This window comes from Acinonyx jubatus, chromosome A3 (genome assembly GCF_027475565.1).
Source record: "Acinonyx jubatus isolate Ajub_Pintada_27869175 chromosome A3, VMU_Ajub_asm_v1.0, whole genome shotgun sequence".
In the NCBI taxonomy this organism is placed as follows: Eukaryota; Metazoa; Chordata; class Mammalia; order Carnivora; family Felidae; genus Acinonyx; species Acinonyx jubatus.
Genome location: NC_069388.1, coordinates 122,049,305 through 122,067,261, shown reverse-complemented (window position 1 = coordinate 122,067,261; position 17,957 = coordinate 122,049,305). Strand labels below are relative to the sequence as shown.

General features: G+C 41.4%; 1 protein-coding gene across 3 annotated transcripts in view; it reads right to left on the bottom strand.

Moving 5' to 3' along the window:
- The window catches only part of LDAH (lipid droplet associated hydrolase), a 110,668-nt gene that overhangs the window by 4,279 nt on the left and 88,432 nt on the right, over positions 1-17,957 (bottom strand). For all 3 annotated transcript variants that reach the window (XM_015073990.3, XM_015074055.3, XM_053201185.1), the window contains one exon: positions 14,996-15,078. In XM_015073990.3, the coding sequence (XP_014929476.1) occupies positions 14,996-15,078 (83 nt within the window). The remainder of the gene's footprint in view (positions 1-14,995; positions 15,079-17,957) is intronic.

Here is a 17,957-nt window from a genome sequence, read left to right as displayed (position 1 = left end):
AATCTGCAAGTGCTGACTTGGGCCCATGACCGTCATGTGTGTTCCTCTGCCCCAGTGCACTCTCTTGCCTTAAGATTCCTGAATGCCGACAAAGGTGCTTTGGGAGTCCTCACACCTGCATAAGCTGGCAAAGTCTTGTGAAAAGCTCTATTGTAGAAGGATCAACTAGAGGGACAGCAAGGCAGAAAGAGCTCTCCAGGGGTCTCTGACAAGGAGCGCTTCATCACTCTGTGCACCTGCTGCTGCTTTCTGCCTCATATTTCAGAGACTATTCCTTTGGAGAGTTTAGCATTTACTTTTCAGTGAGGGAATTACAACTTAAAATGTCTTCATTGAAAAGTCCAGCTTGATGGGCTGGGAAACACCATCCCTTCCCTCACGAATGAAGGTGTGGACAGTTGAGCAGGAATAACACACGTGGATTACAGAGGCCTTACACCTACTTCAGGGTATCCAGAGACAAGTCGTGTCTAAGTAGTTAAGCTACCCAAGACATGTCCAAGGACCCTTAACACAAAGTGTGCAAGATGGCATTAACTGTGAGGATTCCAGATTTCCCATAGGTTCATCTAATTTTACTTCTTAAGCCTCTATGACCGGTAACCATTTAGAGTGGCTGTATTTCGTTAAATCTCTAAGTAATGGTGGGGTAAGGTCTTTTTGCTTGGGTGTTTTGAAAGTTTTCTTCAGACTATATTCACTGAAGGGCAGCCTTCTATGAAAATCTTGGCTTACAAGTAAAACATGTGGTTATTCTAATGCCTTTATATACACTGGCTCAAGATACTTTCCATCCCTATAGATTAGAAGTCACAGGCAATAGATCTGGACAGAAGGCTCTGCATCTGTAACCCTAAACAGGAAACAGAAAAAGTATGGGGTGTGTGGAGCTACTAGTGGGGGGTGGGGGGAGACAGGTGAAGCAGAAAGAAAGAAAGAACTGGACACCAAAGCACGGTGGTTACGAGCGTATATGCTATTATAATATTGATGTGTCAAAACAAAGAACCATCACAACATATAATAATGAACTGCTAAAAACTGAGAATAACATGTTAAGCTCTATATTCACTGAGTCCTTACAACAGTACTCTTGAGGAAGGTATTTTATCCTTATTTTACAGAAAAGGAAACTGAGGCATAGTGAGATTAAGTTGTTTAAATTCAAAGAATTAGTGAGTTGTAAGGCTGGGGTATAAATCCAGACACAACATTCCTAATCTGTACCCTTTACTAGGATTTGCGATTAACAGTGAACTGACGCATGTTGTGAAGAGACAAAACCTGAAGACTGGGCGGTCTTCAACTGGCCATGAAAACTGAGAGTGACAATCAAGGGCAGGAGCAAACCCAACAACCTTCACTTACAGCCTTCTCGAAGTCTAGGTAGTTCTGGGGCTCTGTGTGTCACGGGTGTAGTAACTGCTGGGACATGACTGGAACTGTTAACTAAGAACCTCAGGTTATCAGCAGGACGTTTAAATTCAGAGGTTTGTAAGAAGATAAATAATTGTTTTCCTGTAGTTTTATTTCTCCTTGGCACTAGCTTTGCTATGCATGAGAATTGATAAAAAGTACACATTACTGAATGGAAATTATTCCGTGTTTCCAAACTGCTGTCATGTTAGGTAATCCGTTTCTCTATTAAACACAAAATTTAATTTTCCCAGTTTTTGTAAATTTAACTTCTCAGGACTGTGCTTTTTGCTTTTCCTCGTGTGTGTTCTGCAGTAAGGTGGAATTATAGTTACTAGAGTGCCTGTGCTCACAGACGTATTTTCCTTAAACATTTCAGCGTGCCCCTAAGGAGCTATGTCCCTGCAAATTGTTGCAGTTTGCTACCAGTGAGAAGCCACGTTTGTCTTTTCTCATGTGGGTGTTTTTTCTCTCACTTTTTGCTGCTGAAACTAACAGATTCAAAGCAGTCTCACCAAAAATGACTCTAACCCTCCTTCCCATCTGGCGTTGGCTAAGTGGTTGAAATTCACAAGGGAGTAAATCTCACTTCGGGAGAAGCTGCCAGACTAGGGAAGAACACAGGCATGTACACACTGGCCCTTAAACACAAGAGGCAGAGAAGGGTATAAAGTACTTCTGGAGTCCAAAGGAGGAAAACCTGGATTCTGCCCTGACGGAGTCAACAAACCTTTTAAAAATACTTATTTACTTTTTTTATTTTAGAGAGCGAGTGAGAGGGTGAGCAGGGGACGGGCAGAGGGGGAGAGAGAGAGAATCTTAAGCAGGCTCTGCTCTCAGTGCAGAGTCCGATGCAGGCTATATCCCATGACCCTGGGATCATGACCTGAGCTGAAATCAAGAGTCTGATGCTCAGCCGACTAGGTCACCCAGGTGCCTCAACAAATCTTTTTTTAGAACACATTTTGAGTTGTTGGCTTTTATGCATTACTAACAGAGGATTTATTTTAAGAACAAAAGAAATACCAGAAACCATCTTATGACCTAAGTTTATATATTTGATTTAGCTGATAACAAACTAAAATCACTTTCAATGATATATCTCAAAATATTAAACATGAAAAAACCCACAAGAATCCCTATCTGGTGATGTACACACACACACACACACACACACACACACACACACACACACAGGAATACTATTCAGCCATAAAAAGGAAGGAAATCCTACTGTTTGTGACAATATGGCTGGACCTTGAAGGCGTTATGCTAAGTGAAGTAAGTCAGAGAAAGACAAATACTGTATGATTTCACTTATATGTGGAATCTAACAAAAAAAGGAACTCATAGAAACAGTGGTAGTTGCCAGAGACGGGCGGACAGTGGGGATGGGTGGAAGGATTGGGTGAAGGGGGTCAAAAAGTACAAACTTCCAGTTATGAGTAAGCCCTGGGGGGTTTAATGCAGGGCCTGCTAACTAGAGTTAGCAGCACTGTACTGTGTATTTAAAAGTTGCTAAGACAGCAGATCTTAAAAGCTTTCATAGCAAGAAATTTAAATTTGTAACTATGTGAGGTGACTGTGTTAACTAAACTTGCTGTGATAATCATTTTGCAATATATACATATATCACATTCGTTATGTTGTATACCTTAAATTAATACAATGTTTTACCTTGATTATATCTCAATAAAGCTGGAAAAAAAATCTCTATTTCTATTACTTTTCTCTATTCAACAATCCAGAGGACTATAGGCATTATAGGAATCACAGGCCTAATAAAAGTGTTTCATAGTCTTAGAATGTTACTTCTTTTCTTTCTCATTCTTTCCTTTCTTCCTCATTCATTCATTCATTCATTTTATTAACCTTACGCATAAGCTGAATTTTATTTTATATTATTTATTTATTTTTAAGTTTTTTAATGTTTATTTTTGAGAGGGGGGGGGGGAAGGAGAAGGGGCAGAGAGGGGGACACAGAATCCAAGGCAGACTCCAGGCTCTGAGCTGTCAGCATAGAGCCCAACGTGGGGCTCAAACTCACGAACTGTGAGATCATGACCTGAGCCGAAGTCGGACGCTCAACCGACTGAGCCACCCAGGCGCCCCATGCATAAGCTGAATTTTAGAAGCTCCTTAGAATATAATTCATCATAAAGCCAAGTTTGGTATAAGCTAGTTCTTGGCAGTTTAACAAAGTGAACTTCCTCTCTTCAAGTGGTCTTCGAGCGATCTGTTTCATGATATGGTGTAGACTAGAGCAGAGGAGCAAATAGCGCTTCAGGGCCATCATGCTCAGAGTGAAAGGGCTTCTCATAAAGCCTTTGTGTTCTATTATGGTAAAATACTCTGTGAAACTGCTCAAGTTCATTATGCAGTCACAGGGAGAGAGCATGGTGCAGCGTGCAGAACTTGGGCCCTGGGCCATACCTGCCTAGACTGGAATTTTGGTTCTTCTATCACTAGCGTTCTTCTATCACTAGTTGTTCCCTTAGACTAGTTTCTTAGCCTGTCTGTGCCTGTTTCCTCATCAGCAAGGTGGGGATAGAACAGCTACCTTGTGGGGTGGTAAGGATTAGAAAACAAAGCACATCAAGCACTTGGCATATAGTAAGCACTCTTAAAGGACACATGGTGTTATACTGGTGATAACAATGAGGACAAAGGGATCTCCTGTGGGGGCAAAATCTGTCTAGATTCTTCCCTACAGTGAGAGTTGTGCTCAGATCAGAGGAAAAAGAAGCCACAGGACCTTAAAATAATTTTTGAGAAAATATATTTTCTTCTGATAAGCTGCTTTTGATGTAAGTCAGGCTCAGAAAATGTGGAAGTAAAGAGACTGTCTTTTTTTCCATTGGATATTCTTTCCTGCCTTGTCAAAGATTTGTTGGCCATACATTTGTGGGTCTAATTCTGGAGTCTCTATTGTATTCCATTGGTCTATGTGCCTGTTTTTGTGCCAATACCATGCTGTCTTGATGATTACAGCTTTGTAGTAGAGGCTAAAGTCTGGGATTGTGATGTCTCCTGCTTTGGTTTTCTTCTTCAATATTACTTTGGCTATTTGGGGTACTTTGTGGTTCCACACAAATTTTAGGATTGCTTGTTCTAGCTTCAAGAAGAATGCTGGTGCAATTTTGATTGGGGTTGCATTGAATGTGTAGATTGGTTTGGGTAGTATTGACATTACAATATTTATTCTTCCAATCCATGAGCACGGAATGTTTTTTCATTTCTTTGTATCTTCTTCAATTTCCTTCATAAGCTTTCTATAATTTTCAGCATACAGATCTTTTACATCTTTGGTTAGGATTATTCCTAGGTATTTTATGATTCTTGGTGCAATTGTGAACGGGATCAGTTTCTTTATTTGTCTTTCTGTTGCTTCATTATTAGTGTATAAGAATGCAACTGATTTCTGTACATTAATTTTGTATCCTGAGACTTTGCTGAATTCATGTATCAGTTCTAGCAGACTTTTGGTGGAGTCTATCGGGTTTTCCATGTATAGTATCATGCCATCTGCAAAAAGTGAAAGCTTGACATCTCTTTAACAAATGGTGCTGGGAGAACTGGACAGTAACATGCAGAAGAATGAAACTGGACCACTTTCTTACACCAATCATAAAGAGAAACTCAAAATGGATGAAGGACCTGAATGTGAGACAGGAAACCATCAAAACCCTAGAGAAGAAAGCAGGAAAAGACCTCTCTGACCTCAGCCGCAGCAATTTCTTACTTGACACATCTCCAAAGGCAAGGGAATTAAAAGCAAAAATGAACTATTGGGATCTCATCAAGATAAAAAGCTTCTGCACTGCAAAGGAAACAATCAACAAAACTAAAAGGCAACCAGTGGAATGGGAAAACATATTTGCAAATGACATATCGGATAAAGGGCTAGTATCCAAAATCTATAAAGAACTCACCAACTCCACACCCAAAAAATAAGTAATCCAGTGAAGAAATGGGCAGAAGACATGAATAGACACTTTTCTAAAGAAGACATCCAGATGGCCAACAGGCACATGCAAAGATGCTCAACATCACTCCTCATCAGGGAAATACAAATCAAAACCACACTGGGATACCACCTCATGCTGGTCAGAGTGGCTAAAATGAACAAATCAGGAGACTATAGATGCTGGAGAGGATGTGGAGAAACAGGAACCCTCTTACATTGTTGGTGGGAATGCAAACTGGTGCAGTCACTCTGGAAAACAGTGTGGAGGTTCTTAAAAAAATTAAAAATAGATCTACCCTATGACCCATCAATAGCACTACTAGGAATTTACCCAAGGGATATAGGAGTGCTGATGCATAGGGGCACTTGTACCCCAATGTTTAAGGCAGCACTTTCAACAATAGCCAAATTATGGAAAGAGCATAAATATCCATCAACTGATGAATGGATAAAGAAGATGTGGTTTATAGATACAATGGAATACTACTTGGCAATGAGAAGGAATGAAATCTGGCCATTTGTAGCAACGTGGATGGAACTGGAGAGTGTTATGCTAAGTGAAATAAGTCAGGCAGAGAAAGACAGATACCATATGTTTTCACTCATATGTGGATCCTGAGAAACTCAACAGAAGACCAGGGGCGAGGGGAAGGGGGAAAAAAAAGTTAGAGAGAGGGAAGGAGGCAAACCATAAGAGACTCTTAAATACTGAGGACAAACTGAGGGTTGATGGGGGGTGGAGGGGAGGGGAAAGTGGGTGATGGGCATTGAGGAGGGCACCTGTTGGGATGAGCACTGGGTGTTGTATGGAAACCAATTTGACAAATAAATTTCATATTAAAAACATATGGAGGGGTGCCTGAGTGGCTCAGTCGGGTAAGCGCCGACTTCGGCTCAAGTCATGATCTCGCGGTTCATGAGTTTGAGCCCCGTGTCGGGTTCTGTGCTGACAGCTCAGAGCCTGGAGCCTGCTTCGGATTCTGTGTCTCCCTCTCTCTCTCTCTCTCTCTCTGCCCCTCCTCCACTCATGCTCCGTCTCTCAAAAATAAATAAACATTAAAAAAATTTTAAAAGAAATATGGAAGTAATATACACTTTCTTTAAGCCTAAAGCAAAGTGTGTTATTATATACATTATCATGTATAGCAAACATGCACTCTACACACACACACACACACACACACACACACACACACAGTATTCCCGTGAAAAGATCATGGGGAAAGACATTAGTTAGAAGATCCAAGATCAGTCATCAACCAAACAAACAGTGAAGCACAACCCCTGTCTGCAAGCCACCACTCATGCTCAGCTCACTGAGTGGACGCTCAGCCACTTTATTTATAAATGAGACCTGGAGCCTACACTGCAGCACCATCTGGGTATTCCTGGTTGAGTATCTTCCAAAATGAAGGATGGCACCAGCATTCGGAGACTACCCTCCTGGTAGGGCTCACAGAGGGAGCCCCTGGGCAGTGGAGATAAGGCCCACTGCTTCCCTGGGTGCTGAATGAACAGGCTTCCCAGTATGTTTACGTGCAGATTTCTTTAGAAAGAGTACCCCGAGCCTTCGAGCCGCATGGCAGGGGAAACAGCCTCCCTGAGAAAGCAACCAAGGAGCAACGGTGTAGATGTTCAGGGAGGAGACGCGTATTCTCTAGCGTGCTCTGAGAAGTCAAAAAACTTACGCCATTCCTGCTTTCTCCACTTTTTATTTCCTTTTCAGAAATAACTGCCACCCAACAGGTGTGGGTTTGTTTTTTGTTTTTATTTTGTTTTTGATCAAAAAAGCAAAAGATCAGATATAGGGCAGCGAGCTGCTTACAGAGAGGTCAAATTAGTACCCACACACATTTAGGTACTTCCCAGCGAGATCTCCCTGTCCTGCCTTTTTTTCCCTGTTTTCACCCTCCTCCAGCTTTCCCAGGCTCAGGGTACTAACCCTCCTGCACTGTATCCCACCCCTGGGGAGAATCCAAAACAGGTTGCTTGCTGCTCATCCCCTCCCCAAAGTCAGACCCGGCACCTGTGAAGGAGACCTGTTTTGTAACATAAGCCTCTTCATTTCAGTTATTTAAAAATCATATTCCTCCTGGGAACAGAGCAGCCTCAAACTTTTACAATTTCACTGCAAGTCTTTCCAAGCAACCATTTTTAGGAACTTGAAGAGTTGTTAAAGAAAGGGAGGCAGTTTAGGAAATTCATTTTCCAATTTACCTTGTTTCCTTTCTTCCTTTTATCCAGAATTGGCTCAATTACCATTCTTGAAAACATGAGAATTAAAATCCCCAAAGATTAAGAAAAGTGGCTGAGGATGGGGGCAAGACCACTGAGCCCTCTCCCTTCTGCAGGCACCTTGGGGAGCAGGTGGAAATCAAGCCACCCAAGGAGGAGGTGAGGGCTGGCGGGTTATTGACCGGACCCCTCTCCAGTGGCTGGAATGACTGCGCAACCAACAGACTTGCGAAGTGGAGCTCTTTCCTTTCCGTGTTAAACGCAGGCGTAAAGGGTCAGAACCCACCTACTCCCAAACAGAAGGCGCTGGACCAGCCAGTGATTAGCTTTGTCTCTTTCTTACCTGGGACTAGAGTATGAAGCTGACCTGAGGCATCAATTTCCCTCTGGTGAGGCTACAGAGTATGAGGCATCGGGAACGAATCTATCCCCTTGTGTTTGTGTTTCCCCCTGGTCATATGCCTCAGGAAACTGGCAGATGTGCTGAAGGGTCCTGTTTAGGACCTTCAGCTCATCTGAATCTTCTGCACGAGGGTACTGGCCCAAGTCCTGGTAAAGATTAAGTGCTCCTATGCCTTCCTTCACCACTGTTCATTCCTGTTCAACATCTCCCTCGGGCATCTCAAGGGGAGCAGTGGCTGGGATCTAGAATGGGACTGGGGCATTCCAGGGTCTCTTGGCTATATATTTAGTATTACCGAAATCTTTAACTATAGGATGAACTGAAAACATCTAGGAAGAAGTGTGTGGGGGGAGGAGAAGTTAAGCAAATAGTCTTTTTAAAGCACTCAGAGGCACATCTAGGGTATGACTAAATTTGTAATAATATTAATAAACTTCTAGCGGAATGCTTAGGGCATGCCAGATACTCTTAAAAGGTCTTTATATGAATTATAGCATTATATTTTTGGAACAAATGTATAGTACTAGATGCTACTACTAAACCATTTTATTGATGAGAAAGGAGACAGAGTGAGGTCAAGTAGCTTAACCAAGGTCACATAAGTGAGCAAGTGGTGGAGCTGGAGTTTGAACCCCAGGCAAGGAGAAGACTCTGCTCCCCAGTGCATACCCACCCCTTTCAATCACTCTTCACTTGAGAACTCAGGGTGTGCTCACACATGTACGTAACATGAAGCTCTCAAGGTCAAAACGATTGACATAAAAACAAGCCTATGTATTTCCAGGATGATTATGACATTCTGAACAGGCTTCAAATGAGACAGGCAGAACTAACACAATCAGTTTCAGACCGAGGCGTGGCGGAAAGCAGACCTGGTTAGTAGGTCCGGGCAGCACTTCCCATGCTCCGCTAAGCAGGACGTGTGCATGTCTGAAGGATTTGCATGCCCGAATCTGCAAACAACTGCACAACGTTTGTTCCCAAAGGCAACGTGCACCTCTGGGCTCGGGTGGGCTAAGCAGGATGGGGAAAAAGCCGTAGCAGAGGGGTTCCTGTTCCTGAGGGCACTTTGCCCCTTTTCCCAAACAACACTGTCACCCTGGCCTGGCTCTCTGGGCGCAGGGCGGCCCTTCTACTGCTGTCTGCCTTTGTCAGAAAGCTGCACCTCGTGTGTTCTCGCCGGGAACAATTTTAGACCCTTGCTGACCGGCAGTGATGCCCAGATTCCGTCTGGCAGTAGCACACACCAGCTGTTTCCATTCGCCGAGGCCAAAGATGGTCACGGCAGTTTAGAATTTCCCTCCTAAGTGAGTTTTAAATGAAAACTTCAAGTTTCTAAATCAAACACGAATTCACTTTTCTGTGAATGAGACATACATTCTCGTACAGTTTAGAACAAGGGCAGAACACACGAATGTTGACCTATTTGCCTCAGACACACCAGGTGCCTCCTAACGCAGAACATACCCCAGGGGTTCTCCAAAGAATTGGGACAGGAGTGGCGAAGACGTACAGTTGATTCTCTTCCTTGGGGTTATTTCTATTCTGGTTCTCATTCTTGTCCCTCCCCCTCCCGTCTCATCCATTAGCCGCTCTACTTCCTCCCAACCTTTTAAGCTGTGTTCCCCAAGGGTCAATCTTTAGATGTCTTCTCTCCACATACTACTTCCTTTTCTTACTATTACCCAAGCTCATGGCTTCAAATCTATCCTTACCGTTTCCAAATCAAAATTCAGCCCGGACTACCGTTCTAAGCTTCGCACCGTACGGCCAGCTACCTGCCAGACATGTGCCCACTTGGGTGTCCACAGGTATCTCAAACAAAGTACCCAAATCAACTACTCTCTCAACCACCTCCCCCAACTAGCTGATCCTCCTTCCCTATCTTGTTATCAATCTAAATACAGAGAAATAATCTGAGATTCTTCCATCTCCATTCTCTCATTCTTTCACTTAGTACTAAGTGCTGTTATTTTTTGTTATAGACTCAAAACTTTAATCAGTGAACTAACATGCACACATGAAGGGCACCTTTACGCTGGCCCACAGCAACACAGGTCAGTAGTTACAGAGTCCGCTCCCAAGTACTAAGTTCTTCTACTTCCTAAATCTTCCCTATCTTACCTCCTTTCCACCCCCATCCCACTGCCTGAGTCCTTGTAAAAGCCTTCTGAATAATCTCCCTACCTCAAATTTCATTCTTATCCCATATTTTCCGTATGTTCCCCCAAAATAATCCCTCTCATTTGTTAATCTAGCCACACTCCTAGGGCTGACTGATGTGAACTGGTAGCTCTCAACTGGGTGGCTGTTCACAGATGGCACATGCTCTGATGGGTCACTGGCTGTGTCATATGGTTGTCAAACATTGTGAATATCACTCCTTACTTAAACCCTACAATGGCTCCCTAGCATCTCAAAATAATCTAGTCTTTTTAGTGTAACATCTCATGGCTTCTTGTTCTCAGGCCAGTGCGCAAGCCACAACACCGTGCTGCCTAACCTATATTCTAGTGTCTCCAAGGAAGGGCTTCTTCACTGGGGTCTAGGGGTCCATGTGGGTTTGTATAGAAGTGGCAGTGGGGGAGGGGTAACGTACACTTGCTTGGGAAAAAGATGACATCTTTATTTTTGCTAACCTCTAACTATAATTTAGTATTTGCTTCAATTATGTATGCAGGCAATAAATGATAATAGTATGAGTAACACCTATATTTTGTCACCTATAAAATTACGGAAATTCTCAAATCGCAGTAAACTTGTTGAGGATAACTAAAAAATGATTTATGCTCATTGCTATAAATTTACCCTGGGTGGCTCAGTCAGTTAAGCATCTGACTCTTGATTTCGGCTCAAGTCATGACCTCACAGTCTGTGAGATTGGGCTGTGCATCGGGCTCCTTGCTGTCGATGTCAGGGCAGAGACTACTTAGGATTCTCTCTCTTCCTTTCTCTCTGCCCCTCCCTCACTCACACACATGCTCTCTCTCAAAATAAACATTTTCAGTATTAATTCTGACTGCTATTATATGTCACTATTTAATGTGTTAATAAAGTATATATACTATGTATCACAAATTTGTTTTTAAGTTATTTTGATAAATATACTTCAATATAATTGCTTTTTTGTAGTAATTTCATGTATTTATTTTATGCACTTAGACAAATTATTTTGCGTAGGGGTCCACACATGAGAGAGCCAAAGAGACGCATGGCACAGGGAAGACTTAGACTCTCTACCCTAGTGGCCTGTGGCTTCCCCATTCATCCATCCAGTACGCATTTGTTGATTACTCAGCAGGTATCATACATTGTGCTGAGTCTTAGAGATATCAAGATGAGAAAAACATAGTTCCTGACCTGCAGGTGGAGGAAAGCGCAAACCGACCATTTGAATACTCTGTGATAAATGTAATATTGTAACTTTACACAGGGAGCCAGGTGAACTGGGAGAGGGACACCTAACCAAAACCAGGGGCTGGGAAAGCCTCCTGGAGATGACAATGGAGCCAGGTTTTAAAGGATGGATAAGATCCAGAGGTGCCTGGGTGGCTCAGTCAGTTAAGTGTCTGACTCTTGATTTTGGCACAGGTCATGATCTCCCGTTTCATGGGACTGAGTCTCATGTCAGGCTCTACACTGACAGCATGGAACCTCCTTGGGATTCTCTCTCTCCCTCTTTCTTGCCTCTCTCTCTCTCAAAATAAATAAATAAACTTTATTTTTTAATATATGCATTTTAAAGTTTATTTATTTTGAGAGAGAACAGCAGCTTGCGCAGAAGAGGGGGAGAAACAGAATCCCAAGCAGGCTCTGTGCTGTCAGTGTGAAGCTGGACGTGAGACTCGAACTCATGAATCCTCACGGATCATGAGATCCTGACCTGAGCCAAAATCAAGAATCAGATGCTGTACTGACTGAGCCACCCAGGTGCCCCTAAATAAATGAACTTTAAAGGGCAGATAGGATTCAGTCAGGTGAAGAAAGAACACAACCTATGATGCCAAAGGACACAGTATAGTCTTTTGGCAATAACTGTGAGTCTGGTATATTTGCTTCAGGAAAGGGACATAATTTTATGTAGCATTAAAGCACTGCTAATAAACATAACTGTCTGATACTGTATATAAAGTCTCTAGACCTGGGAGGGAGGTTGGGAGGGAAGGCAGGCGGGCAGGCAGGCAGGCAGGCAATCAGCCTGGTGGATTTTTCATAGTTAAAAAGGTCCAGTTTCCTCAAGAAGATAAAAAGTTCTCTTCATGTGGACAATGGAAATCCAGTGGTAGAAAATTTGAATTTAGAACCAAAGCCTGGTGATGATAGTTTTCTAGAAGATGAGAAAGAATCCAAAAGCCATCCACATGATGTAGCAGAGAGACTATTTTTAGACTAACTTTCTTGTGGCTTCCTGACTGGATGGCACAAAGATGCGTTTTTTAGAACTGTCTTAAATTAGTGGAATATTTGAGACACACTATAAGATCTTTGTAACAAAATATATGGCTCAAAAAGTCTTCACACTGGAAGGTAGCCCTGGAAGGGCTGGAAGGGAAGCCCTTCCCTGGAAGGGAAGCCCTGGATAGGTATGAAGTTTTTGAACATATATGTTTGGGCTGAAATGGGACTGGGTATCCTTGACTAGAGTATCTAAAAAGGGATATGTCTTGTCTTGGAAATCGGTTTTCAAGCTGAACTACTTATCAGGGTTGTTTGGAAGGCAAGAGGCATTGCCCACCATCTTCCTAAAAGTATGTACCCTTTCAAGTTTCCTTATTTTCTCAAGCAAGACTGAAACATATGTTGATTCAACTTTTACCAATATTAAATTACAGCATGTTTCCTCTTTTTTCATTACAGAAAAGAAGTTGCAATAAACTTCCTGTCTCTCTGTACCTCGTTTCACTTAGGAATTGCAACTATATTATTCTAGTGGAGAGATCAAACTTAGCCGGTACAAATGATAATCAATGAACTGCAAGGTAGTTTTGCATCATTAAACTAAACAATGCTTTACTTTCCAAAATTCCACAAGTACATTTAATGCTATCTTAAAAACAAAACAAAACAGTTTTCTGTAGTTGGAAAAGTTTATTCTTGTGACTGTGTTAATATTAACCTTGAAATGCCTGCCATCTACCATTATACTCCCGTATTTCTCTCCTGAAAGTTTCAGGAAACTTACAGTGCTCCCACAGTTACCGTAAGCAGACTTCGATCTGGGAATGATTACACTTGCATATGGATTTAACTTAGGACAGGAATAAGTTAGCACCTTCTTTTGACCTCTTTCTGAGAACAACATACAAACAGAATCCCGAAATGATGAGTATTTTACAGCAGCTGGCTTACACAGGTGGTGAGATGGGCTTCGACACATGACAGGTCTAGTCATTCAGCATGTGTGAATTTTGGAAGTGAGCTTCTGCCAGTCTTATTATTAACTGGGAATTGAGTTGTTTTTATGAACTTCTAGCCTTGAGAACTTAAATGCTTTTTTGAAACAAATTCACTTATAATCTAGCTGAAAAATAAAATACTGTTTTTCTTGAATTTTTACATCCTTCAACGACTGGAAACAGCTGAAAGGCCTGGAGAGAGTGTTCTTCTGAGGCCCCAACCTCCTCCATTCAGGTAGTGAGGGTTTCCTTCTGGCTTCAAAATTTCAGTCTCTAGCCAAATACTATTTTAGAAAAAGATGACCACTGTGGCCGTTAAGACAAACACAGATTTTCAAAAGTCTTCTCTCTGAGTGAAGCTACTATAGATCAATACTCTGAGAATACTTTTTGAAAGAACATATGTACATTTCATGCTTTAAGATAAGTATATTGGGAGGTTCTAGAAATACGAATTAACACTGTGGCAAGTTTAAGTCAAAGTCTCAAAGCTTATAAAGACATTCTAAACCTGGGGTGGGGTATCTAAAATTTTACTTGTAGACTGTAGGCTCCCGGGCCCTGTTTGCGGCCACTCAGTAAGGGCGCTGCATTATACCCAGCAGATGCCACAGTTCAGCACTGACTATAAAGCTCTGGGTTGGCACAGCCCAACAGAAACATAAAGGCACAATGTAATTTAAAATTTTCTAGTAACTATACTAAAAAGCATAAAGGAATGGATGAAATTACTTTTAATAATCTATTTTATTTATTAATTCAGTGGTCTAAAATATTATCATTTCAACATGTAGCCCTTTTGGGTACTAAGTTTCTGAAGTCCAATGTGTGTGTTACCCTCATTGCACATCTCCTTTCAGACCAGCCACAAGAAACCACATGTGGCTGGCGGCTATCCTATTTAGACAGTGCAGCTCCATCCTATTCAGGATGAACAGACAGACAAGTGATGCCATGGGAGTACCAGGGCCACCTAAATTCTAGGGTACTGAGACATATTCTAAACCATGGCACCCTCACAGTTTCAGGGTCTGGTGCTTCCAAATGTGTTCGTGTAAGACTCTAGCTAACTTGCAGCAGTAACTCCCAAGTACTAAATATTTCAATCTTGGCCTTTCTGCATCTGCTTGTATAGAAATCTGGTCTTGGGGTAAGAGCTGGACACTCCTACTCTAATGCACTGGGGAATAAAGAAAGACAAGCTGAGTCATCAGGTCATAGTGATGTCAGTTCTTGTCCAGTGTTTTACTCACATGTTAATATAACTCATTTATTCTATAAATACTATTGAGAGTCTTCTCAGAATAAGGCCCTAGAGAGAAGCATTGATTCTGAAAAAAAAAAAAAAACCCTAACAAAAACAGGTGGTAAACTATATTTAAGTATGTATTTAAGTATGTAGTCAGCTTTACTTCCTTCCTATGCAACTTTTAGAACTGCCATATTTTAACTAGAAGTAGAACTCTGTATGAAATCTACAAACCCTTGAGATCTTACAGACTAACCAGTTCTAGCCCTTCATGCTCAGTAAACTTTGCTGCCCATCTACTTACTGCTTTGCAGCATTAAAGTGATTACCTTAGATAAATGTGCCCTTATGGTTTCGTTGTCTCTCTCCACCACTTTCATCATTTCTTGGCCTCCAAGGTAGACAGCATTAGCTATATTAAAAAAAAAAAAGAGTCAAACACTTGGAATATGCAGAACAAACACACATGTCAAATCCACTGTATTTAATTCCTGTTCCCCCTTTTCCTTTCAGCAAGCACTACCTGATGTGAGATATCACTAGGCCAAGAGAGGCATGTGAGTCAGGCAGTGTGCATGGCCTCCGGATGAAAGAGCATGTCCCACAAAAGAACCTGCTCTTCTCACCTGCCTTTCTCAATAGCAACACACAGAAGTACGATGGCCTAATGTCAGACACCTCAGTAGATGGCGTGTAGTGCACCTGATCAGTGTGTTTTTATGATTTAAGGATTAGAAGCACAGACTTTCACAGATAAATCATGTATACCAGGGAAACTGCATGCAGTTACTAACGTGAAACTATCCTGACCTTTTTTTTTTTTTTTATTAAAGATACAACTAAAAGGGTTTAAAGTCAAGGGGCTCCTGGGTGGCTCAGTTGGTAAAGCGTCTGACTTCGGCTCAGGTCATGATCTTACGGTTCGTGGGTTTGAGCCCCACATCAGGCTGTGTTCTGACAGCTTGGAGCCTGAAGCCTGCTTCGGATTCTGTGTCTCCCTCTCCTCTCTCTCTCTGCCCCTCCCCTGCTCACACTCTGTCTCTCAAAAATAAATAAATGTAAAAAAAAAAGGGTTTAAAGTCAATTTAAAGGCTAAACGTTTTTAATGAGGTTTAGTTCCATTGTACTGACTGCATAATGAGCAAAACTGACCATCTCCCTTTCAAGATGTCACACACCTGAGAAAGAAGAAAACAAGAGACAACATGAATTTATGTGGCTTTCTTGTACTACTATGAAAACTTTCATTCAATGCCGTGTTCCTTTTCATTTGATTGGTATTATTGTCACTTTGCTTTTTTTTTTTGTCATCACTGCCTGGTATATGTGTCCTTTTCTTTATTTTCAATCTTTTCTCATTTTGTTTGAAGTATGTCTCTTTAAATCATAGGCTTCTTTAAAAACATAATTTGAAAGTATCTCTTAAATAAAGGACTTAACATAGTCACATCTATTGATCTAAAAGATCTTTGGTCTGACTCCTGTCATCCTGTTTTGTATATGCTTCACTTTCTTGTGATTTCTAACTCTTCTTTCCACACCCTTTCATGTGAATGATGAGTTTTCTTTTCCTTTTTATCTATTTAAAATTTATCTATTCATTTTAGTAATCTCCACACCCAGTGTGGGGCTTGAACTCACAACCTCAAGATCAAGAGTTGCATGCTCTTCTGAATGAGCCACCAGACGCCCCTTTACTATCTTTTAAAAATTTCTTTTCACTAATAGTCTGAACGCATAAATTCTGTTTTTACTCACTGAATGGTTAGCTGTACCTAAAATTTTGTAAAACGTATTTTTTTTCTACTGCGGTCTAGAATTAATCAGTGTCTATAATCTTTCCTTCCAATAAGGTGACTCTTAGCATCCCTGAACCTTCCTCATGCCTTCCTTCTACCCTGTCTCCTCTTAGGAGCTGTGGGTAATAAACTCTTATTCCAAAGGCAGTTGTTCTCCATGTCTGTCATTTTGCCACAGCTGATTAAAACAAATTCTGGGCACATTTTCAAACAAGGCAGAGGTGGTATGGGGAGGTCAGTGTGGTGGTTTTGTAGGGCAGAGTAGTGGGGGTGGGGGAGAGCTACTGAAGGAGGGGCTCCAGAGTCTGCAGAGGGTTCCTCTTCAGCTCCAGCCATGTACTGATTGGCACTATCATGTGAGACACCACCAGAAGCTGGGGAAAGAACCACTTGAAAGGATTTAGATGGAACAGTGTCCAAACTGGAAGTAGTTACTGTTCCTACCAGCCTAGCAGAAAAGTCTTGTAATTAATGGTGTATCGGGGCACCTGGGTGGCTCAGTTGGTTCCGTGCCCGACTTTGGCTCAGGCCATGATCTCACAGTTTGTGAGGCTGTGTTGGGCTCTGTGCTGACAGCTCAGAGTTTGGAGCCTGCTTCAGATTCTGTGTCCCCTCTGTCTCTGCCCCTCCCCTGCTTATGCTCTCTCTCTCTCTCTCTCAAAAATAAAAATAAAATAAACATTAAAAAAAGGTGTATCAACTAAAGAACTTGGAAGGGTTTTTGCCTTGGTAGAGGGGTAAAATTAGCCCTAAACTAAATGCTGTTCTGCAAGCAACTAATAAAGCCTAAAAGCAAGAACAGAAAGGATCAAACTATTTCCAAGTAACATAACTGTCCCATAGCAAAGCTTAAGAACATCTACATAAATACAAAAATACCCAGCATCCAACAAAGTAAAATTAACAATGTAAAGCATCCCATAAAAAGTTATCAAGTATGCAAGGCAGGAAAATACAACCCAAGATAAGGAAAAAATTAATAAAAACTGACCCAAAAGTGACAAAGATAATAAAATTGGTAAACATTCAAGAAATGGTGCTGGGAAAACTGGATATACACAATGCAAAAGAATGAGTTGGACCATTATCTCATACCATACACAAAAATTAATTAAAAATGGATCACAGTCCTAAATTTAACAACTAAATGTATAAAACTCTTACAAGGAAACATAGGAATAAATCTTTATGATCTCAGATTAGGTAATGAGTTCTAAGATATGACACTACGAGCACAAGTGAGAAAAGGGAAAATAAATTGGTTTTCATAAAAATTAACACTGTGCTTTAAAGGACACTGTCAAGAAAAGTGAAAAGATAACCCACAGAATGAAAGAAAACTGTACATCTAGTAAGGATCTAGTATCCAGAATATATAAAGAACTCTTACAATTTAACAGTAAAAAGACAAAAACTTGATTAAAAATGGGCAAAGGATTTAAATAGGCATTACTCTAAAGAAGATGTACAAATGGCCAATAAGCATGTAAAA